Source organism: Cucurbita pepo, chromosome 6 (assembly GCF_057944985.1).
Source record: "Cucurbita pepo subsp. pepo isolate OVF chromosome 6, ASM5794498v1, whole genome shotgun sequence".
In the NCBI taxonomy this organism is placed as follows: domain Eukaryota; kingdom Viridiplantae; phylum Streptophyta; class Magnoliopsida; order Cucurbitales; family Cucurbitaceae; genus Cucurbita; species Cucurbita pepo.
The window spans coordinates 3,599,668-3,625,258 of NC_141803.1; the positions used below are offsets into that span (position 1 = coordinate 3,599,668).

The following is a 25,591-nucleotide window of genomic DNA, read 5'->3' on the forward strand; positions in this document are numbered from 1 at the left end:
GCTTTCTCAGTATCAAATGGAAACTGTCAAGATGAGTATGTCGTTTCTTTGCCTAAAGAGAAGATGAGAGTAAGGTAAACTAACCGTTTCTAACTAGGTTTAGGAGTAAGTAGCTCGACTGTAAAGCATTTAATTCATTTATTCTTGAACGGAAAAGGAGAATGAATCTTGAGTCTCCCTTCTTTCAAACACTATAAAATCGGATAGGAAAAGGTTTTCGGTTTCTTTCTTCTTTTCTTCCTGCCTGATTATTCTTTTCTTTGAGAAAGGTAAACTCTAACTCTCGAATTAAGCTTTCTTTCCCTTTATTCTACAACCTTTAAGATAAAAGTTAATTTGATTAAAATATATAAATTATAATTTATTAACGAATTTGAGGATATATAATCAGCTAAATGAATAATATAATTTTATTTTTTTAAAATAATAATTATATAAATTATACTATGAAGATTTAATTTGAATTAAAGGTAAGTGACAAAATATTTGTGCATTCGTCACAAAGATTCGTTGACTTTTCAATTAGATTTAAATAATATGTTTTAAAAAATATATGAAAAATTGGTTGATGGTAGGTTTCAAAAGGACGTTTGTATTCCAAATAGGTAAGAAGGTTAGTAGTTGATGCCAATTTGGTGGGAAAGAGACAAGCTGGGACCCAATTTTGTTAGATTGGCTCAAAAATACAAAATCAAAAAATAATTGTTGGAAAATAAAATAAAACACTCAAATGGCACGATACTAATTTGAATATCATCTAAATTTCATCGACACGACACTTATAGATAAATATAAATTGGGTTTTATTTGGGTATGATATTCTTTTAATCAATCCAAAATTTCGGACAGGTCGGATTCTAAAATATATATATAAAAATATGGAAATTGAAACGGGAGATGAGACCATACATGAACTTTGCTTCTAGTTTGCATAAAGGAGAAAAACCAACAAGAGCTTAATTCATCCTCTAACATGGTATCAGAGTTATGCCCTAAACTTAGTCGTGCCAATAGATTGGTAAATCTTCAAACATCGAACAAAGGGCTCTAAAAGGAAAGGAGTCGACCCTTGATTAAGGGGAGGGAAAAGGAGTCAAGCCTCTTTGAAGGCATAGTCAAAATTGACTAAGACTCCTTTGACTCCAAAAGAAAAGGAGTTGAGCCTCGACTAAGGGGAGGGAAAAGGAGGCAAACCTCCTCGAAGGCATAGTCAAACGCCAAGCTTATAACGATTTAGAGAACGGAGAAATATGAACTAAAACCAGCTAGGCAGAATTTGATTAGAACTAATTTCTTGTTTACATCTGAGAGGAGGAAACTTACAAGAGAAAATTATAGAGGCTCATTGAGGAATCCAGTTATGAATCTTGGAATGCCCGCAAAATCAGACACTATTTTCAGATCACAAAGCCTCCCTCTGTGATTGTCTTCCATATACTTCACAAGATGCTTGCACTGATCTTCACCGTTTGTCTGCAAGAACATGAAATCACGAGGTTCAATACCAATACATACAGTAACAAATAAATGCACTTTCCCCCCTTAGAGTTCAGGTTTCAGTCATATATCGGCCCCGAGAACGGTCTAGTAACTAGAGATATCGATTTAATGGTCTCGTAAAGACCCATCTCGAACAGGGTGGGAAATCCCCATTTGAATGGAGAATACATGAAGCCGTGGGGAGAGATTTTTCCCTATTACCTAAATAGGGTTGTGAACGGAGATTATATTCCCTGTCCCAGTCCCTGCTTCTAACCCCGTCAAATCTCTGGCCTGCCCGGCTCACTAAGGCTCAAAACTTAATATAAATATATTTCTTTTTTTTACCTAATAAGTAAATAAATAAATACAGAGGTAGAACATGTCTATTGAAATTTGAAATTTTATTGAATTTATTAGTATATTTTATATTTTTTAATATAAACTATATTTAAAAATGAAAATTATCCGATAAAAACTTTCTTTGAAATTAATATATATAAAAAGATAGGAAAGAATTCTCCACATGAACACAAACCCCGCAAAAATAAATGAAGAATATTTCTCAGAGATTGAAATTGGCAAAGACGGGGATGGGGAAGGCTTCCCCGTCCCCGTCCCCGCCCCACCCCGTGGACATCTCTAACAATAATAATAGGTCTAAGTTTACGTCCAGGATGTCTAGTTCCAACCATTTCTAAAAGGAATCCGACTTGACCAACCAGAGATGAAAAAGTTGTTTCTCTATTATAACACAAAACAAGTAAAAACATAATGGAGCAAAGAATGAAGGAAACAGGGTTACCTCAAAAGCAAAGAAACCACCAGGTTTCAACATTACAGCAGCTTCATCACATAGATGAATAAGCTGATCCATGCCATTAGTGCCTCCATCCAATGCAACTCTAGGTTCATGCTTACCAACCTCAGCTTGTAGGCCAACAATATTACCACTGGGTATGTACGGAGGATTACTAATAATCCCACATAGCATTCCCCGGACGTCCTTTAATGGCTCGTACCACGATCCTTGCCTTAACTCGATCGACTCCTGATTGAACATTCAAAGCCGAGATTATCAATGGTTGCCATGAATGAAAAGCTCGGATTGAATACACTCTCAAAGTTGTTAATCTTAATCATCAAGACTTAGATCATCTAAGATCCCACATCGGTTGGAAAGGAGAACAAAGCATACCTTATAAGGGTGTGAAAACCTCTCTTTAACAGATGAGTAAGTATTAAAATCAAGGGCGTTGGCCCCTAAGGGGGTGGATTGTGAGATCTCACAGGAGAACGAAGTGGGCTTGAACTGTTACAAATGGTATCAGTGTCAGACACCGAGCGGGCTTAAGCCAGCAAGGACGTTGGACTCCTAAGGAGGTAAATTGTGGGATCTCACATCGGTTGGAGAGGAGAACGGAGTATTTCTTGTAAAAGTGTGGAAACCTCTCCATAACAAACGTGTTCTAAAATCATGAGGCTGACAATGTGGAGCTAACGACGATACGTAACGAGCCAAAACGGACAATATCTATTAGCTATGGGCTTGGGCTGAGTACACCTCAAAGTTGAGTAATCTCAAGAAACACCCATATGATCCAAGTCCTAAGAACATTTAAGATTACAAAACTATGTTTCATTATCAACAAAATCCTTTAATCTTTAGGGTCAATCCAAAACAATTGAGTTTGATGAATAGTTTTAACTAACCTGTAATCCATACCTCTGAACATTGTAGCCAGCAACCGTAAGCGCAGTGGGGCTTAAATCAGTGGCTATGACTCTAGCACAACCCTCCAAAACCCTACAAATCGCAATAGCAATTGCACCACTTCCAGTGCCCAAATCAACCCATAGTCCTTCTCTGAGCGCTTCATTATCAGAGACCACTTCCGCCACCAAATCCACCAAAACCTCCGTCTCCGGCCTCGGAATCAGAACTCCTTCTTCTACACTCAAAATCAAATCCCTCCAGTGCTCGCACCCAACGATGTATTGGAACGGTCTCCTTTCATGGATCCTCTGCTTCCAAAGCCCGTAGAGTTCCTCGATTCCTACTTTTAACCTCACATTTCCAAGATTATGTTCATGATTTTGCTCGGAATTAGTTCGCAGTTCAGAACTTACCGATTTATCTTCAACGGCATCTTCTATCAGCCATTTGAGCTCTCTGTGTAAGAGGGTGGAGTCTGGACCGTTGTCGGCGTCCACAAAGGATGAACCAACTGAAGAACTTAGGGTTTTGGCCCAATCGTGCCATTTCTGAAGATCTGTGAGTGTGGCGGAGTAATTGGGAGGCCTTAGAAACAATGGGATTCGAGGCTTTGAGGAAGAAGAGCAAATGGATCGACTCGGCCTGACGCGATGAGGGGCTGCAAGATATGCACGAGATATGCTTAGCCTCATTATCCCCCGCCCCATGGAATGCAACTCTAGCGGCATTGCACTTCCCATTTTAGCACCAAAATTTTAAAATTTATATATATATATATATATATAATCTATACATAGTTTCGATCACAAAGATTCAGATTACGATCGTATCTCTTAGGCCAAGAACAATTGTTTGAGATTCAAATCAAGCAAGATCAACTATGTCTAACTTGAATGATTCTAAACATGCAATCTAAACTTAACTCTAATGACAAAGAGTCGAGGAAAAGTAAAATTTAGATTACTCGTTGATCAAATATCTCAAGGCAAAACACTTGAAAGAGATTCAAATCACTCCACAAGCAAAATTAATCATGTCAAGCTTCAATGATTCTACATACAGCCTAAACTACATTGCAAAGAAACGTAGTCATTGGCCAAAGAAAAACACAAAGTCTATATTGGAAAAATAACATACATGACTTTTATATAGTCTCAAAATTAAAACTCTTAATCTACATGCTCGTTAACAATTTATATTTTAAAATATTTATAAAAATAGTAAAAGTAATATTGAAAATTTAAAAAAATTATATTTGAAATAAATGAAATTTAAAAGTATTTTATTTTTATAATTTAACCCCAAATAATTAATGGTGACAAGTTTACGAGGGAAATTTACTGATTCATGGCGGGCAGGTAAAGGCGTCGGTTGCACGTGTGTGAGCTCACTTTCACACGTGTGAGTCCACTTCCTTCTGATTGGCCCAACCAGTGGCCCATCCCAAGCATCTCTTTCTCTTCAACATTCCACTCTCACTCATACTCTCTCTCTCTCTCTCTCTCTCTCTCTATCTCGATCACTCATAAACAGACAGGAATCTTATAACTATCGTGCTCACAGCGATTTTTGGTATTTTATTTAGCATCACATTCCCCGATTCATCTGCATTTCACGCTTGCTGGATCTTGGATCGGTTTGCAGGTTCGAATGTCTGTTTCAATTACCACATTTAGTTCTAATTTTACTGAAATTTGTTGTGCTTCTCGGATTCATTTCTTGTAGCTGAAACCATTGATTGATTCTCATTTATGTGGCTGTTCCTTTTGCTTTTTTACAAGTTTTTTTTAGCTGTGTGATTCGTGAGATCATTTCACTTTGCTTTGACTGACAAAGATGCTTGCTACACTTGGAAATTATAGTTAGTTTGAGCTGAAATTGTTGCTACTTCTGCTGCTTCAAGTCCAAATAGTTGATGCCGTTTACATGCTGCCGGGGTTTGGAATATAACTACTTGAATTGCATATTCTGGGGAATATTGATCGGATGAAGTTCATTCCTCTGGAAAATCGAGTAATATGCTATGGATTTTCCTTTAATGGTGACGGTTGTTGAATTTCCTATGGACATTTCTTATATAATGTTGTGGCTTCATGTGGCATATCCACTGGGAATAGTAAGATGACAATCTGTTGGCCCACCGGGTCATTCGTGTATGGTAAAATCTTGCTCACTTGGGTTTATCGTACTTGAATCCTATTGGTTTTAGTTTCCTTGTGTGGCCCTATTTTTATGACACTTTTAGCAGCATGATCTTATATTAGATCGTGGGCCAGCATTTTGTCAACACGTAAGTTAAACTCTAACGGAAGGAATCCTGAAGCAGTGTATTAGAAGAATTTGTGTACAGTTTACCCTTTCTAGTCTGGTGAGAATTTGATACGTAGAAAAGTTTATCATGATTGAAGTGTTGGTGTGAACTAAATCATTTAAAACTGCAAGCAAAATCTGTAACGTTGAGAATTTTGTACGTACGTACTGTATACTTTCATATGCTAAGAGTAAACAGCTTCTTCTATGTCAGGTGGCGTCTTTCTTGTGGCAGCTCGTAGTTACCAATTTAATATATGTTGAAGAAAACCATTCCAGGATTTGGTATTTCAGATGGTTTATTGTAATTGTATTATGCTCGACTGGTGCCACCATGGGCTTCTATACGGTAAAATGTCAATGGCTACTGATTCTTCACATTGTTCCGCTTTGCTTGATAATGAGCAGAAGCAGTGGTATCAGTTCTGATGGTATGATTGACCTTTCTTTGCTTTTAGATATAGAGACAGTGTATATCTAGGCATTAGGTCAATCGAGGAAATATTTCTAGGTATTCTAATCACTGGGAGAATGTTTCTTAGTACACGTTGAACCTTGAACCGCATCATGATACTAACTCTTGGCTTTTTCTTTCCCTGGGATATCAATATCTGTCACCTTTCTTATCTTACTACATTAATATTGGACTCTATAATATATAGAGTTAGAATAGACATAGGATATGATGCCATCACCAACCTTAACCATCATGATACCTTTTCCCGAGAAAAGGTTTAGATAAATGTTCATTTATTACAATTTCTTAAGTATGCACTTTCGCCTGGAGGCGATCAACGAGCATCCTGGGAGTGCTTAGATCAGTGGGAATCTTTCGTAATAGGAACATGTAATGCTCTTGTGCATATATGACGGATGTTGTCATTGAGTAAGAACAGTGCACAACTATTTTCTATTTCAACGATACCTGCACATTATGAGTCTCTCTCAGTGCTTGGTATCTCACGTTTATTGTAGGTGAGGCACTTTTGAGCTTCAGAGCAGCAATTCTTGATTCTGATGGTGTTCTTCTTCAATGGAAGCCAGAGGCACGCCATCCTTGTAAATGGAAAGGAGTAACGTGTGATCCAAAAACTAAGAGAGTGATATATCTGTGAGTTCATCTTTGGTGGTTTCTCATCCTTTTTGTTTACAAATTTGAAATTTTATTGTACTAAATATCAGGGGTTATGTAGATAAAGGCTTAGAGGGAATGAGTTTAAGCTACCTCCCTTCGATTTAATATCTATACTTTTGCATATCTAACCTAAATAGGATTAGAAAATGATAGGACAGAAATTTCTCAGTGAGAATACTTACAATGAAGGCTGTGGAGTAATATTAAAATTGAATACTTTTGTTTATTTAACCTAAATAGGTATGGAAACTGGTAGGGCAGAAATTTCTGAGAGACAATGCTTTCAGGAAAGGCTGTGGAGCAATATTAAAATTGAAGCTCAGTCACTTGCAAATTTTGCAACATCACTCGTAGCGTAGTCACCAAATGAACTTTCTGTCTATTAAGAGTTCTCTCTTTAATCCATCAATGGATTTTAGATTTTTATATATTTACTTATTCTTAAGAACCTTTTTTGGTCATCTCGCAGGAGTCTTCCTTATCACAAACTTAGTGGATCGTTATCCCCTGAACTTGGAAAGCTTGATCAACTAAAAGTTTTGTATGTATTTCTGTTGTTTCTTAGGCAGTTGATGCCTATTGAATATTACTAAACGTCGGTAAAGTTAATGCTAGCAATTTATCATTTTGCAGAGCTCTTCATGACAATAACTTTTATGGGACAATTCCATCAGAATTAGGGAATTGCTCACAGTTGCAGGGAATGTAAGTATTTACAGCGACTGGTTGTCCGGATGTGTTAATATTAATTTATTTTATTGGCGAGGGTGATGTTAAGATTGCGTACAAATGCAGCCAATAAATTTGCATACTAATTCGTGGAATTAACTACCAACTTAGCCTGTGTAATGTGTTGCTCATGGTTTAATCTATAAATTCATAAATTGATTTTGTACTATTTAAATTGGTAAACAATAAAGAGCAAAACTTCCAGAAATATTTTTGCATTGAACTAAAATTTTTATTGTGGGTGCTGGTACTGATGTATGCCCAGAATACCAGGGTAGGGGTAACTTTATTGTTGGTTCTGCTTGTGCAATCAATGGGGTGTCAAGCAAGGACGGACCCGTCCAACGGAAGCCACCGAAGATTTTTTTTTGACAAAGTAAACAACAGAAAAAATTAGGAATAATAAATCCTTCTTAGAATGATATCCTCCATATCTTAACATCGCTCAATGCAAGGCTCTACAGAAAGTTTAATTTTCATCGGGACTCTTTTCTGTTTTGTGGTTTAGACGTTTATGCTCTATTGAAAGTGCTTCTTTAACAGGATCCAGAATCTTATATTGTTTTTTTCTTATAATCTACAAGTTGATTTGTGTTTACAGTAGCTTCCCGAGAAAATCTCTTATGATTACAATTCCGCATCCCAGTCATGTTTCTATATTTTTTGTACATACCGATGAAATTAAACGAGTTGCAATTTTCATTATTTTCCTCAGGTTCCTGCAGGGTAATTATTTTAGTGGGTTCATTCCCAATGAATTGGGGAATCTTTCAGCACTTCTAAATTTGTAAGTTTTAATTTCCTTTTTCATGGAATCTTGTACAGTCAGATATTTATTATTTCCTGTAGTTTTATGACTGACGATCATTGCAAAATCGCAATGACTTGTTTTAGAATTACATTTGGATCACAATAGGTCAAAACGGTTTACCGTCCAAGCACTGACAACCATGTTATCACGCCAACTATATGCCATTGTCACCACTTTCATTCTTAAAATGTTTTAATGTCATTTAGAATATCAACTTATCTGCATTTCAATGTCTTATTTGCACGCGCTCGCTATACACAATCATGCACACAGGCGTTAACATCTATGCCTTCCACGCATGAAAGCATTATTATGTGTTGAACGTATTTCTATTAATTTGTTTGGAATTGTTCGCTCGTAAATCTTTCTTCCTTTGGGATATTCTGATCTTGAATCTTCTTTTGGGATTTTTTTAAAAAATTGTTGCAGAGATATTTCAAGTAACTCACTCGGTGGAAATATTCCCATCTCGCTTGGGAAGCTGAGCAAGCTTATTACTCTGTAAGCAGCCTTTATTACTTTTCGTTATTCCAGTGCTTGGTATAATTTTTGTTAATCAAATGGTTTCCTGCTTCAAATATATTGAGTCTGATGATCTCATGATTGGACATTTTGAAGAAATGTTTCTGCCAATTTTCTGGTTGGATCAATACCAAACGTTGGCGTGCTAATCAACTTCTCCGAAAGTTCGTAAGTGTTCTCTGATGGACCTATGATGTTTTTATTTAAATTAAGTAGATGCATAATATGGCTTTGAAGGTGCTGTCAGTCCCGTAGATCGTACAGGAAACACTTCATCTGAAGGGCTTTATAGTGAGTTAATTTGTTAATGCAAGTATTCCCTTTTTAAGTCATTGATAACTGATTCACTGACCATTTTTTAGGTTTCTTGGAAACCGTGGCTTGTGCGGGAAGCAAATCAATGTTATGTGCAAACATGACAAGGAGGGACCAGGAAGAAATGAGTCACCATTCTCAGGTTAACTTGCACTTGAGTTTATCTGCCATAATGCAAATTATTTCATATGTTTATTGAGATCCCTTCTTCCTTGGAAAGTTGCTCTAGTGACCCGGTCATAAGGAATACGGAAGGAATACTTAGTTCCTTATCTTCCGTATTACTTAATATGTTTCGAGGATTCGTGAAGTTCCTAGTGAACTCATCATCAGGACTTCTCATCAGAGTAACTCTGTCCTGGCTTTTCATGAGTTATATTGTGATGAAAGTTTAAATTTTTGTAGTGCAAAGTCAAATTGAGAGGAAGAAGTACTCTGGCCGACTACTTATAAGTGCTTCGGCAACTGTGGGTGCTTTGCTGTTGGTTGCCCTAATGTGTTTCTGGGGTTGCTTTATGTCTAAAAAGTTCGGCAAAAATGACAATAAAGGGCAAGTGCTCGATGTTTGTGGAGGTACTTATTTATTAATTCCCTGCGCACTAGTTGAATAACTTTTTCTTAAACAAGAAACGAAAATTTTTACTGGAGAAATAAGGAATGAAAAGAAACCAAGTACTTGTGTTGACTTTCCTTTCCTGGCTCTGAATGTCATTTAATATCGTCTTGCTATTTCAGGTGCATCGGGTGTAATGTTTCACGGAGACTTGCCATACTCATCTAAAGATATTATTAAGAAATTTGAGACATTGAATGAAGAACACATAATAGGATGTGGGGGCTTTGGAACGGTGTACAAGCTTGCAATGGATGATGGCAATGTTTTTGCCTTGAAGAGAATTGTAAAATTGAATGAGGGCTTTGATCGATTTTTTGAGAGGGAGCTTGAAATCCTTGGAAGCATAAAACACAGGTTCCTTGTGAATTTGCGAGGATATTGCAAGTCTCCTACATCAAAGCTGTTAATTTATGATTTCCTTTCTGGAGGCAGCCTTGATGAGGCACTACACGGTAAGATTCTTAAGATATTATTTTTATGCTTCGTTTTCTGCTAGGGCACTTCATATCATGCCGAAACATACTGACGTAGGGAGTTGGATAGCTGCTCACATCTATTTGTTAACCTATTACTTCTGGAGACAGTATTCTATTACTAGATTTTCCTCTGTACTACATGCAAGTCTAGATGTTAGAACTCATCCGTGTCCTAGTTTTTGTTTGTGACATACATTCTAGGCCCAAAATGCCTGGTTTGTAGTCGAATATGGATAGAAAAGGATTGTTCTTCAAGTATTATGTTAGAACTCATCCGTGTCCTAGTTTCTGTTTGTGACATACATTCTAGGCCCAAATATGATTTAATGCATTTTATGTGGAAAATGATAGGGGTCCGTACTGAAGCATCGGATCAACTATACTGGGACGCACGCTTAAATATTATCATGGGAGCTGCAAAGGGACTTGCTTATTTGCATCATGATTGCTCTCCGCGGATCATTCACCGAGACATAAAATCAAGCAACATTTTACTTGATGCTAATTTGGAGGCTCGAGTTTCTGATTTTGGACTTGCGAAGCTTTTAGAGGATGAAGAATCTCATATCACGACTATCGTTGCAGGAACATTTGGTTATCTGGCTCCTGGTAAGCCATTGAAAATGTGATTTTTGTAAGGTTTTAGAACAATGGTTCTTTACTGATGCATATACTGAGCTCGAACAACAAAAACCCTTTTCTAACTTAAATGATATGTTCATGCTAATCTTTATGTTTTTATGAGCACAGAGTATATGCAAAGTGGTAGAGCTACTGAAAAGACTGATGTGTACAGTTTTGGAGTATTGGTACTTGAAGTGATGAGTGGCAAACGTCCCACAGATGCATCATTCATTGAGAAGGGGCTAAACATTGTTGGTTGGGTATGCTTCTTTCCTTCTGAAATTCACCGACTTATTCTTTTATTTTGTAATTAACTGTGGTTAATTTGGCGTTGAGCATTTCTTCATGAACAACATGAGAAAATTTCACACAGATGCTGGTAAGCCGTAAGCATACTTGACGATATTTGTTTGTTTTGATTCCTTGAGTTAAATTATAAGTTTAGATCTTAAACTTTTCAGTTTGTGGCTGTTTGGTTCTTGAACTTTTAAAAGTGTCTAGAAAGTTCCTAATTTCGTGTTCGGATGAAATTCTGAAACTTCAATTTCGTGTCAACAGATAGTATCCCATAGAAACGCTCTTCTAACAACTGTCGTTCGTTTTTCAGCTAAACTTTCTAGTCTCGGAGAATCGACAACGAGAAATAGTCGATCCACATTGTGAGGGCATGCAAACAGAGAGCCTTGATGCATTGCTTTCAGTTGCCATCCAATGTGTTTCGTCGAGTCCAGAGGATCGACCAACCATGCACAGGGTGGTCCAGATACTAGAATCTGAGGTTATGACTCCATGTCCAAGTGATTTCTATGATACAGATTAATCCCTATATGCTGAGAAAGACAAGAGAAGATAGCCATGCCAATGAAGCCATAGAACCTTAAAAAAGAAACTGTTGAATCAGCAGCAAGGATTAACATCTTCTTCAAGGTTCATGCTCTCTATCTCATCGATTCTTCTTTACTTCTTTCTGAAAATTCATCAGCATTGTGCAGCTTTTGTGATTGAGTTCTAATGTGGAGTAGTAGTACAGCAGCCAGTATCGTTTCAAAGAGGATTCAAAAGGTTCCATTTGCTGTTTCTCTAACTAACCAGCCCTCAATTTGCGTGGGTTCATTGGAATTAATTCCCCATGCAAATGAAGTTCCACGCCAGTGAATTACTTGTGAGTTTGTTTGTTCAATCTCTACCAGGTTTTCCCTCTTAAATCATTCGTTCCCTTTGTAATTTTCTGTAGCTTTGGACTCTAAATTAAATGTATATGAATAATTGTATCATATTCAATGAATGGTCTTTTAGTCAGTTTTCTAACATTTTCTAACATTTTATTTTCCCCCAAGAATTCCTGTTTATTAGGACAAATCTCTCTATCCAACTTGAACCTAACTAAACTTGTTTAGGCCTATACGAAGATGGAGATTGAATCTCTTGATGTTATCCTAGAATCATCTGATTTGATTTGTTCTCAATAGCCATGTGATAATCATCTTAGGGTGATCCGTTGTCAACGAATGCTCCTATGACACTTGTCGTCTTTGAAGGATGAGAACCAACTATGTAGCATCCACATCGAGCCTTTTATACTTGTAGTCTCTGAAGGATGAGAACCAACTATGTAGCATCCATATCGAGGATTCAAGTATTGTATACGTCATTAGTCCGATTCTTTGTAGGAACTACCCGTAATAACGAACTTGCAAAATAAATCTGTTTAGACTTTGAAGCAATTATATTTATTTATGTGCAACTTGACTATTTCACGAAATAAACTGTATGATCTTACGTAGGTAGGTGATTACCATAATTTGATCTCATTTCTTTCAAGTCTTTCATTGTTTATATGACTCTTCGTCACCACCAGGTTCTTCATTTTTTATTTATTTCATATTTGCTGTTAATATTATTTTTAAAATATTACAAGGCAAAAGTTTAAAGCCTACAATAGGAAATAGAAATACCTTGGAAATCTATCTTCAACATTATAAAAGAATAATGATGTGACAAGTACGTTATGTTCCAAACAAACGCTGAACTCATATCCCCACCAAATTAAAAACATCCATTTCTCTAAATCCTCACTGAATAGGCCCTCTTTATAATTCATACTACCAATGAAATTCTCAATCATCCGTTTCCCCAAATACATTCCTTTCACGCCTCAAGGCGACCTTAAGATCTCTCAATACAACAAAATTCACTTGGTTGCCTACTGGTTTTGGTTCAGTTTTTAAAGCTGATTTGAGAAACAAATCCTACAAGGGATGAGACAGCTTGATGAACTCTGTCCATCAACCGATGGTTCGGTTTTTTCTGCATATTCGCAGCGAACCATCGAAAATCTGCTAAAGTAGACTCAGATAAAGGCTCAAGGAACTCACATTTGTCTAAAATGTCGAGCGGGGGTACTCCACCGATAAGGTTCGTATCCAACTTCGGTTTACCTTCAAACAGTTCTTTAGGAACAACCTCTGGACCTTCTATGGAGGCGGGTGACGCACCGGGAACTACCTCCTGCTTGAAAGGCAGTGCTCTAGCAGGCTGCAAGCAAAATTCAATCCATTGGTGGATTAAAGGGGAGGGTCCCTTAACTCTTCCACCAACTGGCTCTGCCTCAATTTTGGAGGTTGCAGGAATTGCCTGAAAAAAGGAAACATATCTGATAAATAACACACAACACCGTTGCTGAACCTGAAGTTTTGAATGAAGAAGATGAGAGATGTATCATCAGGAGCATTGCCTATTTCTATCCAAACCTAGTTTTGAACCTTATGTTTAATTATCCTTAATGCAAAGAAGGCAGGAATCAATTGAATATACCCATAAATCAGCCCATAAGCTTGATCCAGACTTGGGGACGACCACTGCAATATTCGACATGCGTTTGACGACAGGAAGAACATCGCTACTCCATCCAACAGCAACCCAAACGTCCCCAACCGCAAATGCTTTCAGATAGTGTGTGCTATCAAACAAACGTACCTGTGTAAGGCAAGAGCATATAAATGTACAAATTACAATGGTTATAATATCTGGTGAAATGAGAACATCAACACAGGCAAGAGCATATAAATGTACAAATTACAATGGTTAATAATATCTGGTGAAATGAGAACATCAATCGCATCATTTGCCAAATCATTACTACAGATTTTGAAAGGATTTTTTAAGAAATTTAGGGTCAGTGTCATAGCAATTTCGTTTCATAACTATGGTTAACATTTCTTAAATAAACATTCAATTTTTTAGCCAATTTGCAAAATTAAGCTCAGATTTTGAAAATAGTAAGTAGATAACAAAGCAAAGAAACTCATGGTCAGAATGTTTATAAGCTAAATTTTCAAAAACAAAATACTAAAAAAACAAATGAATATCACTCTAGATAAAGGTTCTGAGGAAAAGTCAAGTTCAACAACTTTTCCACAAGAAAAAAGTAAAAAAGATGTTCTATTCTTGTTGCAAGAAATAATTAAAAAAAAAACATTGAACGTTCATTTATTTGCTACCTGATTGAGACATATCTAACCTGTTTTGCAAGTGAAGTTAAATTTTGCTGAACGGCGTCTTTGCCACCAGGAATTTGCGAGCTAATGTCTTTTGTGTTGTAGGATGCACCCATGTACTTTAAAACAGCACCAATTACTTCTCTAGGTGAATCGACCATCGAAATCCTTCCTCGAAGTTCAGGGCGCCATAAATCCGACCAGTCCTGCAGCAGCAGTATTAATGCACCTAAGAGTACTTGGAACGAAATTGCTCTTCAGATCGAAAAGTACGACGTTAAGTTCTAGAACATTTAGACAGAAAATCCAATACGTTTTTTAGCCACAAATGTGAAATACTTGTACACGTAGAACATATGAAACTCCATACCAAATCAGTCATGGAGGACAAAAGTTATCTATTAATAGTTAGTACCTCCATGGGAGCCAAGTTGTTCTTTCGAAATTTGACTTTATTGTATGCTATAACCATGCAGCCCCATCTATATGGAGCCGACCATATTTTACCTCCCGGATCTATTTCACCCTCGGAGTTTCTGCGTAAAAGTACCTGCAACATTGTTAGTGCAAATAAAAGATGCATGTAGTAATATTCTGAATTTGAGGGGATATTTTGACGGGTTTTTTGTGAACGGTTATGGCTAAGAAACTAGTTGAAATGCACACAAACTATCCAAGACATTCACGGATATAAAAAAGTTTAAGGGTTAGGTCGAATGGGCTACACGTAGCGATGCTACGTATTGATTTGGTCTCTATATCAGTAGAACATTGCAATATGGCATAATCAACAAAATTCAACTAGATACATAACTTGACAAAAAGATAAAATTTTAACATATGAAGTTGATTAATATAATAACACAGTTATGTTACAATATTTTTTCAAAACTTAATTGGATTCATATAGTTGATTCGGTGTTCGACACTGCTTCATTGAAAACGTTTCATATATTTAGCATGAAAACACTTTGATTAATAAAACAGGTTGACAAATCAATCATCGAAATACTGAAAAGACCATTTACAGTATTACCTTCCATCTAGTGCTTAAGTTATTAAACCACTCTTGGTCTTCCACATCATGAATGGGCTCGATAAGCGCCTTCTTAATGGCAAAGTTGAGCCAGGAATCGCCAATACTAACAAGATCAGCAACCATGACGGATGAAGACTTAACATTGCCTTTGTCAATTGGAACAGATAAATCAGAAAAAATACTCCCAAGAGTTCCATTGAACTTCACATTGAATTTTAATCTCTTCCCTTGTGATTGAATAAACTCCTACATGAAAAGATCAATAAGAAATTGTCCCAACTCTGACCAATATTCTCAAAGCATTGGGAAAATAATTACAAAAGAACACTTTTCAAAGAGTTGTTCATTCTAAAAGGGTGTAACCTTGGGCTTCACTGTAAATAATTTAATCCATCAAAACTTTTGAACAAAATAACCTTAAGTTATAACATATTATAGGACATAAAAACCATCAAAATTGGGGACAGCTATTGCAGTTCAGATAATTCGGTCAAAAGGCACCTCTCTCCATTATGTCATGAGCTATACAACGCATCCAGGTCAAAAGGATGTCTTCTCCCTTCCTTCCACGACCAAGAATGTCATCCTTCCCCATCCAAAGAAAGAAGTTCTTTGGTCGATCAAAGATGAGGATCAAGAGAGGCAAGCAAAGCAGACATGAATTGAAGAGTTTCTACATTGGTTTTTAAGAGAGTAAGGAAATGAAGTGGTTTAGGAAAATTCAATAAGTGTAACAACCCAAGCCCACCGCTAGCATATATTGTCCTCTTTGGACTTTCCCTTTTGGGCTTCTCCTCAAGGTTTTTAAACCCGTCTAGGTTTCCGCACCCTTATAAAGAATGTTTCGTTCTCCTCCCCAACCGACGTGGAATCTCACAATCCACCCCCTTCAGGGTCCAGCGTCCTCGTTGGCACTCGTTCCCTTCCCTAATCGATGTGGGACCCCCCAATCCACCTCCTTTTGGGGCTTAGCGTCCTTGCCGGCACACTGCCTCGTATCTACCCCCTTCGGGGCTCAACCTCCTCGCTGGCACATCGACCGGTGTTTGGCTCTGATACCATTTGTAACAACCCAAGCCCACCACTAGCAAATATTGTCCTCTATGGGCTTTCCCTTTCGAGCTTCCCCTCAAGATTTTTAAACGTGTTTGCTAGGGAGATGTTTCCACACCCTTTTAAAGAATGATTTGTTCTCCTCCCCAACCGATATGGAATATCACAAAACGTATTATAGTTAAAAGAAGAGCAATTTATCCTACATTTTCTATAACAAGCATCATGATCATTCTGATTTTTCAATAGGACATAGAGCCCAATTTCTTCATCATTCGTGCTTGTTATGCAAGAGTGAAGATAAGAGAAAGAATTACACAAAAGAGAAAGAGAAAGGACCATCTAGCTAGCGAGAAATTACTTGTCGCCACAATGTGGCCTAAAGTTTTTCACAGTGGATGTATAGATACAATTACATAGAATTTAAATTTATAGATATTTATAGACCTAGAAGTCATTAGGAGCATGCAAATTATTGAATCTACATGATGGTTATTATGAGACCGCTACAGTTCTTCAATAATCTTTCCTAGCTAAAGAAAATGACAAAAACCTGGGAACTTAGACTGACCTTAATCCAAGAAGGAGGAATAGAATCACGAAGCGCAATGACGCTCAAAGGAACGGTCAAAGCAAACTTCTTCGACTTCCATTCTTCAAATGCTTCGTCCATTTTCTTCTTCTCCAGCTTCTCATCCTCACCTACACGGCAGAAATTATAACTTCAAAAACAACGAAACCTAGGCCAAGCAAGCCCGATAGTTCAACACAAGCACTCGAATCAAAATTCCGAATAATTACTTCAAATTCCATAAATCCAAATCTCTAATCGGCACTGACGAAGCAAGTAACAAGAGAAAAAAAAATACTCGAGCACTTACTCAGAACTACGTTCTCCTCTTCCAAGTTGTAATTATCCGCCACCGGAGGAGGCACCGGCGAAAGAGCCGCAGAGCAGGATCGAGCTCCGATGCCGAAACCAATATTTAAACCGAGAAAAACCACCGCAGATGCGGCGAGGCGAAGCGGTGGCGTGTGAGGAATTATCGGAATCTTACCTTGTTCGGATGCCTCCGGCGAATGCATCTGAGTTATCGAGCAACAGCGGAAATTGGTGGTGTACTTGGAAGTGGAAGTAGAGGAAGAGGATGAAGGATTCGGGCAGCCACATTGCAGTGGCAGAGAAAGCCATGAGCCGGAGGGCAGCAATGCCGCCATTCACATAGAGCGAGAGCTCGAGTCTGTCGATCACTTGCCGCTTAATATTTTATGGCCTGTTATCTCGATTCAATTTCTCCAATTAAATAAATACAGAAATATAATATTAAATTGTATTTAAATTCACGGTGAAATGAAATACTCTAAATCTATTACCAATAATAATAATAATAATAATAATAATAATAATAATTAAATAACATATTTATTTCTTTTACCTTTAAAATTTATATTTATGCAATTTATTGAATCCTTCAAGTTATAAATTAAATTAAAAAAAAAGAGTAAAAAATTAAATTAAAAATTAGAGTTATATTATACATAAAATTTAAATTTATATCTAACAAATCTGTATATTAAAAATTTGAATTTTTTCGATAATTTATCAAAAATAAAATTAAAAATATTTTTATCGGTTCCAATTGCATCATTGTATAGTAAATTAGGTATCGGGTTTTCATGTTTAAATTTAATTAAAAAATTGTATCTTGTATCGTTGATAAACTCTAAAAAAGAAAAATACAACTAATTTAAATAATCAATACAAAATGAACTATAATTACTAAAATAATTTTATAAATAAAATTTAATAAAAACAAAACGAAAAATAAAAAGTAAAGATGAGTGGATTGGGCCTTTAAGATGTAACATGGGCTTGGACACTTACGTGGGCCCATTACAATTACCCCTAATTAATTACTTGATATTCTTAATATTTAATAAAAATATATTAGAAGCTTTAACATTTTATTAATTTTATTTATAAATTAATATTTTTAGTTCATACGTGTTCAAGATTGATTGGATTATCTTTCATATTCAATTGATAAAATTCAGCCAAACCTTAAAATGCCCGTTTTGTAGTTTTTATCTTAAAAAAATATAATTTTTTTTTTCATCAAAATATGATAACATGTATAGTCAAAATGAACGTAGTTCATCGATAATTGACGCGTAATATCGAAAGTCCAAAAAAATCTATTTACTAAAATTCAGTCATATAAATTAATATTTGTAATATGCATAAACCCGTATTTTAAGAAACACGACTTAGCTCGATGTCATATATAAATTGCATCCAAATAAGAACATACTTTAAAACAAATTAAAAAACATAAAATAGAATTCAGTAAAATTATATGTTTTTCGTAGTTTAAATTTTAAATTTGAATTTAGCTCATTAATTATGCTGACACTCCTAGATGGTTCTAGAAGGTTGTGACGAGATTCTAAGTACTACAATAGAAAGAAAAGTATACTAGAACTAAGAATTCAATATTACTATCAATATCGACAGGGACCTGGGACCGAATCAAAACAGAACACAAACTTAACAAACTATATCGAAACTAAATTATAATTCAACCACAACAATAAATACGTCTAAATTTCAAGATCTTGGTTTACAATTATTGTCAACTTTGATCGATCACGAAAGTAGCTAGCTTTCTTCCTACGCTCTTCGATTAAAGAAACAATATAAAAAAAATGTGGGAGAAAATTAGAATTGGTGAACCAATAACTTATTCCATTGTGATTTCAAAGTCAGCTCCAATTGGAAGATGATCACTTGGGTAGCTAAAATTGGGTAACCCTCCAATGACCTCTGGGCATTCTGATTCAGGAAGTTCTAGAAAGCTAATGGGTCTTATAGAGTCTGAAGGTGAGAAGAATATATAATCAAGAGTACCAGTGAAGCCAGGAGTGAAGTTTGTAAATGACGGTTCTCTCCCTAGTGTAGTAGCATACACACTACTAAGGGGCAATGGAAGCTCTTCCAAGCATTCACGCGAAAATCCAGAAGAAGATTTGCCAGAAACAAGGTATTGGTATACCTAAATAATTATGAGAAGTAACAAATGTTAGGGCTTCAACTTTTTAGGGGTAAAAACGGAAGTGTGTCGGTATTTTTTCGACGATGTTATGGATTTTTTTAGTATGATATTGTTTTAAAGCTAAATTATAAAAAATTGAAATAGAAGACATTTGTTTAACAAATGTGTTTGAAGGTCGTTCTTTCAGACTTAATCTACGCGAGTGTCCTAGTCATCACCATGTGTTCTAGGTCACTGCTACGTCGATTTCATGTCTAATATTCTAACAAATTTCTACTTTATGACAGTTGTAAAACGTTCACGAAATGTAAAAGGTTAGGTTTTCGAAAAAAATGTAAGGTAGAGGTGTACGAGATTATCTAGCCTAATTTTCTCTACGTGTTTCTGCCATGTTGCCTTGTTAGCCTATGTTCTAATATCACTAACCAAGAAAGAACTCATACTCAATACTAACTACAGTTCAGAACAAGAAAACGCTTAGCAAACGATAAATCGAGATAGATTACAAACCTTATCCCCTGGGGTTGAATTGAAGTCGCCAGCCAAAAGTATCGAGGGCGTGCATTCGAACTTCTCAGATACTAACGTTTTGAATCGAGCAAGGCGTGATAGAAGATATTTGGCCTGGGCGAGCTTGACATCAGCCCATTCTGGATCCCTGTAATAAAATACACGCTATTGTTACATATTGGGTGGATAAGGTGTTCTTCAATAGAACAGGTCCCAAAAGTAAAAGTAAAAGTAAAATTTTACCAGTAAAGATGGGTGTTTGCAACGATTACAACATGATGAAAAGGCTTCTTGAGTCTGAAAGCAGCCATAATTCCGACACAATCACGTTTCAGTCTCACACGAGGATCGTTAGGATCCCCACGATCGGCTAGTGTAGTTTTTGGTGATGAACCTAAATTCACATATTTGAATTAGCTACTATAGGCTGTGTCAAAGCTAGTAAGCTATATAAAAAACTTATCGCCATTTGTTTTCTTGTTTTTTTTATATAAAAAGAATTGGAGACAGAAAGAAACAGAAATAAACCATGGATAATGCTCTTCCTCAGAAATATAGAAGAAGCATATAACTCTTTTTCTTTCATGACTTGTCTATCAACTTCTCATGCTATTACTTTCCTTTCAAGACTCTTCATGAAGAGGTAGACTAAGCTAAAATAAGAAATGCTTAAAGAAGTGTGAGATACCACATCGGTTAGGGAGGAGAACGAAACATTCTTTATAAGCGTGTGGAAACCTCTCCCTAACAGACGCGTTTTAAAAACCTTGAGGGGAAGCCTAAAAGGAAAAACCCAAAGAGGACAATATATGCTAGCGGTGGGCTTGGGCTATTACAAATGGTATCAGAGCTAGACACCGGCCAATGTGTCAATGAGGATTCTGAGCCCCGGAGGGGGTAAACACGAGGTGATGTGCCAGCAAGAACGCTGGGCCTCGAAGGGAATGGATTAGGGGGTCCACATCGATTGGAGAAGGGAACGAGTGGCAGCAATAACGCTGGGTCCTGAAGGGGGGTGAATTGTGAGATCCCACGTTGGTTGGGGAAGAGAACAAAACATTCTTTATAAGGGCGTAGAAACCTCTCTCTAGCAGAAGCATTTTAAAAACCTTGAGGGAAAGCCTGAAAGGGAAAACCCAAAGAAGACAATACGTGCTAGCAGTGAACTTGGGTTATTACAAGAGGATTGAGACTATTCATCACCTCTTCATTCATTGTGACTTCACCTATTGTGTTTGGAATTACTTAGCAGGACTGGACTACTGGGAATTTCTGTTTGTCTCCCTAAGAGGTAGTTGGTTGGAACATGGAAGGGCTAAACACTTGGAATTTGAAAGAGAAAGCGATCATGGCTGGATGTTGCCTTCAGAGCGCTTTTGTGGCACTCGTGGAAAGAGAGAAACGCTCGAGCGTTCGAGGACAAGTCTATTTTTTTGTAACCTCGTACAAATTAGTACTTTCAAAGCCTCTTCATTTGAAATGCATACCCCTCTGATGTTTCTTATATAAAAAAAAAATAATAATAACAATAATTGCTACAATAAGGAAGTTACCCTTGTTTGATTCAACATCGTGACTTGCACTGGTTACCACGTTTTCAGACTTCTCTTCACAAGAACAATCATCATCTTGTATGGAGTTTACAAGATCATTGTATTCAATTCTATCTTCTATGATCAACTCAGCACTGAAACCGTCGAGGAAATAAATGTTAGACAAGATGCAGATTATAAGGAGAATGCCCCTAAAATTTTCAGATTAAGGAGAAAAAAAAACCCAGCAAAGATGAGTTCACGCAAGAAAATATAAAAATATATGCATAGGTTCCTGAGCTCAAAAGTAGAACAAATTGGAATAACTGATCATTAGTCATCATCAGGCGTAGCAAAAAATAAAAGCTTAGAACTTTTATATACTTGTAAAATTATATATATATAGTAGGATATTACACAACCAAAAAACCTGGGAATAGAAGTTGTTTACTCTCCAATGGTTTTCAAATTAGTTCTATTGCCACAGCCAGAAATGTCTAGTTTTTTTTTTTTTTTTTTTTTTTCTCTTTTAATCAAAGATATAGGTAAGATGATAGTGCCTACAATAAGAAGCTATTTTTCTTTAAGAAAGAGCAAGATTTAAAAAAAAAACAAATAAAAAATAGCATACTTTTCATGCTTGAAAAAGATCCCGCATCCATCACGCTTCTGCCCACTTCTCTGAATATATAAGCTGGAATATCCACATCTTTCCAAAGTTCCTTTGTAAAAGCTATCATATTCATCAACTTCCTGGGCGGTTTCACAAAAATGATGTGCTTAATTAGAATTTTGAATCAAGGGAAAACATTAGGAGGAGGAGCAGTTATAATGAGCTTCAGTCACTCTTTATTCAAATAATTCAGGGTCATCTATAAATGTTCCATGCAAGTACTTCAGATTTTCAACTTGGACTTTTCTCTCTTAAGATCGCCTAGGGGCTGGGGATGGAGAAAAAATCCCTCCTAAAAAGTACTTGGACGTCAATACATGTTTAGTAACAATGCTGTCCACTAGCTCACAAATCTACCTCTTTCAATGGGGTACTTCATCGATTTTCGTTGCATGTTATAGACAACCTTCACAGCTTCGTCACGAGACACAATTAAATTTTTTTTCTAATTAAAAGAAACTAAGAAAAAAAATAGTGCAGCCTCAAATTCTAAAAAAAAATCAGTGCCAGTCCCTTCAAAGAATAGCATAGCCGCATTTATCTTGAAAAGCTTATATCCCAATATCTTGTGCGGTGCAACATAACTGACCCAGAATTACTTTTACAGGACTTAATGGTTTAAGTTTATAGCTCATTTTGAAGCCACTACATATGGATGCGTAAAATAAGAGATTTCAATCCTTTTGAACAGAACAATTTAAATTACACTACAAGTACACTTTGTTGCTGCACTGACATCTTGTGAGTTTGGTACAATGTACAATCTCAGTTTTCTCATTGCCTTGCAATTCTATTTCACACTAAGTGCCTTTAGATATTTCAATTGAGATAGAGATAGAGAAAGAGAGAGATAGAGGGTCAAACCTGTAGACAGAGAAAATCGGCCTCAAGATTCTTAAGAACTGCTAAAATTGCCTGCGATCGAGCTTTCCACCTGTAAATCAGATATTAAACCTACAACAAGTTCAAAAATATGAACGAAGAACAGCTTGCTTTTTTTGGCTCTATAATAGAATTTATCACAATTCTCACAATCCCAGCTGTTCTTACCCTTTGCTATCAGAAATGTGTAAAAAAGACCAAATCAACCATAAAACAAATTAACATTCTAAGTTCAACACTGAATCTGTCATCCAGCATGAGAACTGGATATCAAACAATACATATTAAATGGTACAGGATGTTAGCCATTATGATAGAGGGGAAAATGAAGGAAGCATAGCACCGTTTGTGGCATCACTTTCCACCATACCTATCCACTGAGCCTTCATAAAGATTAAAAAAAAAATCCTAATAATCAGTTGATAAAAATTAGGAAATAAAAAAGATATATACCTAAGGCAAGAGGATGGAGAATGTGGAAAAAAAGAACTCTTCACATAGACCTGCAAAAGGAATACAAAAACAATAGTCAATATGCAATGTGATCTGATATCTTAAAACAAAATAAATTAGACCAATTGAATATACTAACCCAAAAAAATGAACGTTATCCTGTCATTGATTAGGTCATAAGATTCATATGCTACAAAAGATGGACTTCCAAAAGTTCCAGACATTAGCATTAATTATCTTTGACCGACATGCCAAGAAAATATATGAACCTTATCTACGGTTAGCACTTTTCATGAAAAGTAGAGTCCAAAATCATCAAGGAATACGAGATATATTCAATAATTCCAACAGTATAACAAATGCATAAAAATATAAAGAAAGTTGCATGAATCCACGAAGAACTAGGATTATGTTCATACACATTGATGCAAAATCAACCCAGTTCTGCTTATATACTACTCACGGGAACAAGAGGTTTTAAAAACAACATTATTGAATGGCATGGCAAGAAGCATAAAACTGAACTAAAGAATAGAAAATGAAATGAATCAGAAAGTGTCACCCACCTGCGCTAAAATATTGTAAGAAACGAAACGAAATCTGATACCTGCAGTAGCAATATAGAAATGCAAAGTTTAGATAACGTACAAGTATCAAAAAAGATGTTTAAATGAGATAAATCTATCGACATACACTGTTCATTCGAAATATAAGAACCAACAAGTCTAATCTAACCAAATGACCAAATCCAGAGCAAGAAAAACATGTTCATGACCAACCAAAATCGCCATTTCCATTCCATCAAAACGACGGGAATAAACATACCGTCAGATTTACTTCTTGAGTAAATGTCAGCCCCTTCCACAGAGATAAACTTCGGATGTTTTGGTGCTTGTACTCCACTCATGTTACGTACAATATTTCTGCCAGTAATAGAACGTATAAAGAAGAAACATGAGCCAAAGCGAATAACAACTCGAACCGATTACTTTGAAAGCATATTAAACAATTACTTAATCACAGAATTTCAAAACATGGAATGTTTTCCGTTCTAAACTCGCCGCCTTGAAAATTAACCACACCATTCTTGATTCCATAAAAATAAACAGCTAATTGGAATCAGAACAACTCCAGAAGCAATAACCTCACTCTTATCATTTCACTATGACTCCCTCGGCATCGTTCAACCAATAATCATAAGTAGAAACAAGAGGAACGCAATTCTTTTCGTCATCCACTCAAAAACTCTCAAACGCAAAAACGAAAACAAAATCAACTAGGTTACGCTCCCAAAAAACTCCTAAATCGGTGCGTTAATCCGCAGTGCCTTCGGAAGCGGACGTAGTCGATTTAGGATTCAAGAATAGTACTATAATCAATTCACTACCATAACATAATGCGAAAGTAAATTCGAGCTTCAGAGAGAGAGAGAGAGGAAATTACCTGGTTATAGCGCGAACGGGAAGCTGAGGAAGAGAGAAGAAAGCTGCAAGCATAATAGTTGAGTTGAGGAAGATCGTAAGAATATATATGTAATGTAGAATGGATGGATTAGATGGCGGCGGTGGAAGCCGAAACAAGAACGGGCAGCTACCCGAATTTGTGTTTCATGAAACACTTGGAATAACCGATGAGGTCAATTGTAGCAGCCAAAGGCTTTGGTAGATCTGTTTTTTTTCTTCTTTTTTATGTATAATAATATATATATATATATATATATATATATATATATTTATTTATTTATTTATTTATTTATTTATTTATTTATGAATTTATGAATTTGTTAATTTTTAATAAAAATAAAAACAAAAATTAAAAAATAGACCAAAAAAAAATCTAAATATTTATTTAAAACAAGGTTTGATTTTATTTTTTAATATATCAAAAACCGACATTCACCAAATTTCCTGAAAGCATATGTTTATGACAACTGAATTATATTTATCGGGAAGTTATCGTAAGAAGGGTCCTTTTAGTATGTTACGAACTCAAATATTACCATACAATTGTAGATAAAAAATTCGGGGAAAAATAATCAAACAAGGAAAAATAAAAATAAAATTATTTAGGTAGATTTTAAATGAAATAAAAAAAAAAATAGTTATAAACCACTAACAATGGTATAAATAGACCAAATTGTAAAAGTTTAAGAGTTAAATTGATAC

General features: G+C 36.0%; 4 protein-coding genes across 7 annotated transcripts; 1 reads left to right on the forward strand and 3 right to left on the reverse strand.

Moving 5' to 3' along the window:
* Positions 1-1,249: 1,249 nt before the first annotated feature.
* On the reverse strand, positions 1,250-3,939 carry LOC111796557 (RNA methyltransferase family protein). The gene is made up of 3 exons (XM_023679230.2): positions 3,193-3,939; positions 2,285-2,530; positions 1,250-1,473 (listed from the first exon to the last, which is right to left on the reverse strand). Exons 1-3 carry the CDS (start codon positions 3,934-3,936, stop codon positions 1,333-1,335), a joined length of 1,131 nt encoding a protein of 376 aa, XP_023534998.2. The 5' UTR covers positions 3,937-3,939; the 3' UTR covers positions 1,250-1,332.
* A 731-nt stretch (positions 3,940-4,670) lies between these two features.
* Positions 4,671-12,033, forward strand: LOC111797176 (LRR receptor-like serine/threonine-protein kinase FEI 1). 4 transcript variants are annotated; one of them, XM_087124932.1, is made up of 15 exons: positions 4,671-4,840; positions 5,059-5,564; positions 5,721-5,937; positions 6,482-6,617; positions 7,111-7,182; positions 7,275-7,346; positions 8,086-8,157; positions 8,611-8,682; positions 8,800-8,871; positions 9,066-9,160; positions 9,424-9,591; positions 9,754-10,086; positions 10,462-10,719; positions 10,861-10,994; positions 11,342-12,033. In XM_087124932.1, the coding sequence occupies exons 3-15, from the start codon at positions 5,841-5,843 to the stop codon at positions 11,552-11,554; spliced, it is 1,794 nt and encodes a 597-aa protein (XP_086981058.1). In that variant the 5' UTR covers positions 4,671-4,840; positions 5,059-5,564; positions 5,721-5,840; the 3' UTR covers positions 11,555-12,033. The 4 variants fall into 4 exon arrangements, with proteins under 4 accessions (XP_086981058.1, XP_023535880.2, XP_023535882.2 ...); XM_023680112.2 differs by lacking the exon at positions 5,059-5,564; XM_023680114.2 differs by lacking the exons at positions 4,671-4,840; positions 5,059-5,564; positions 5,721-5,937 and adding an exon at positions 5,989-6,392.
* Positions 12,034-12,686: 653 nt separating this feature from the next.
* LOC111797696 (putrescine-binding periplasmic protein-like protein) lies at positions 12,687-17,613 on the reverse strand. The gene is made up of 7 exons (XM_023680793.2): positions 17,205-17,613; positions 16,895-17,025; positions 15,268-15,516; positions 14,647-14,781; positions 14,255-14,437; positions 13,549-13,710; positions 12,687-13,368 (listed from the first exon to the last, which is right to left on the reverse strand). Exons 1-7 carry the CDS (start codon positions 17,539-17,541, stop codon positions 12,952-12,954), a joined length of 1,614 nt encoding a protein of 537 aa, XP_023536561.2. The 5' UTR covers positions 17,542-17,613; the 3' UTR covers positions 12,687-12,951.
* Positions 17,614-18,855: 1,242 nt separating this feature from the next.
* LOC111797698 (DNAse I-like superfamily protein) lies at positions 18,856-25,062 on the reverse strand. Its single transcript, XM_023680798.2, has 10 exons — positions 24,870-25,062; positions 24,252-24,349; positions 23,993-24,033; positions 23,427-23,476; positions 22,956-23,025; positions 22,050-22,171; positions 21,440-21,573; positions 20,130-20,280; positions 19,887-20,034; positions 18,856-19,376 (listed from the first exon to the last, which is right to left on the reverse strand). Exons 1-10 carry the CDS (start codon positions 24,920-24,922, stop codon positions 19,065-19,067), a joined length of 1,179 nt encoding a protein of 392 aa, XP_023536566.2. The 5' UTR covers positions 24,923-25,062; the 3' UTR covers positions 18,856-19,064.
* Positions 25,063-25,591: the final 529 nt, after the last annotated feature.

What these genes read in the sequence shown, in the direction of transcription:
- LOC111796557 (XM_023679230.2), bottom strand. Translation starts at nt 3,936, where the DNA reads ATGGGAAGTGCAATGCCGCTAGAGTTGCATTCCATGGGGCGGGGGATA. An exon ending in TTCAGAGGTATGGATTACAG is followed by an intron (nt 2,531 to 3,192) that starts GTTAGTTAAAAC and finishes ATGTTCAATCAG; the next exon opens with GAGTCGATCGAGTTAAGGCA. An exon ending in GTGGTTTCTTTGCTTTTGAG is followed by an intron (nt 1,474 to 2,284) that starts GTAACCCTGTTT and finishes ATGTTCTTGCAG; the next exon opens with ACAAACGGTGAAGATCAGTG.
- LOC111797176 (XM_087124932.1), top strand. Translation starts at nt 5,841, where the DNA reads ATGGGCTTCTATACGGTAAAATGTCAATGGCTACTGATTCTTCACATT. An exon ending in ACTAAGAGAGTGATATATCT is followed by an intron (nt 6,618 to 7,110) that starts GTGAGTTCATCT and finishes GTCATCTCGCAG; the next exon opens with GAGTCTTCCTTATCACAAAC. An exon ending in ATCAACTTCTCCGAAAGTTC is followed by an intron (nt 8,872 to 9,065) that starts GTAAGTGTTCTC and finishes ACCATTTTTTAG; the next exon opens with GTTTCTTGGAAACCGTGGCT.
- LOC111797696 (XM_023680793.2), bottom strand. Translation starts at nt 17,541, where the DNA reads ATGGCGGCATTGCTGCCCTCCGGCTCATGGCTTTCTCTGCCACTGCAA. An exon ending in TTCCTCCTTCTTGGATTAAG is followed by an intron (nt 15,517 to 16,894) that starts GTCAGTCTAAGT and finishes CTTTTCATGTAG; the next exon opens with GAGTTTATTCAATCACAAGG. An exon ending in TAACTTCACTTGCAAAACAG is followed by an intron (nt 13,711 to 14,254) that starts GTTAGATATGTC and finishes TGCCTTACACAG; the next exon opens with GTACGTTTGTTTGATAGCAC.
- LOC111797698 (XM_023680798.2), bottom strand. Translation starts at nt 24,922, where the DNA reads ATGCTTGCAGCTTTCTTCTCTCTTCCTCAGCTTCCCGTTCGCGCTATA. An exon ending in CTCAAGAAGTAAATCTGACG is followed by an intron (nt 24,034 to 24,251) that starts GTATGTTTATTC and finishes TTGCTACTGCAG; the next exon opens with GTATCAGATTTCGTTTCGTT. An exon ending in CGATGTTGAATCAAACAAGG is followed by an intron (nt 20,281 to 21,439) that starts GTAACTTCCTTA and finishes ATGTGAATTTAG; the next exon opens with GTTCATCACCAAAAACTACA.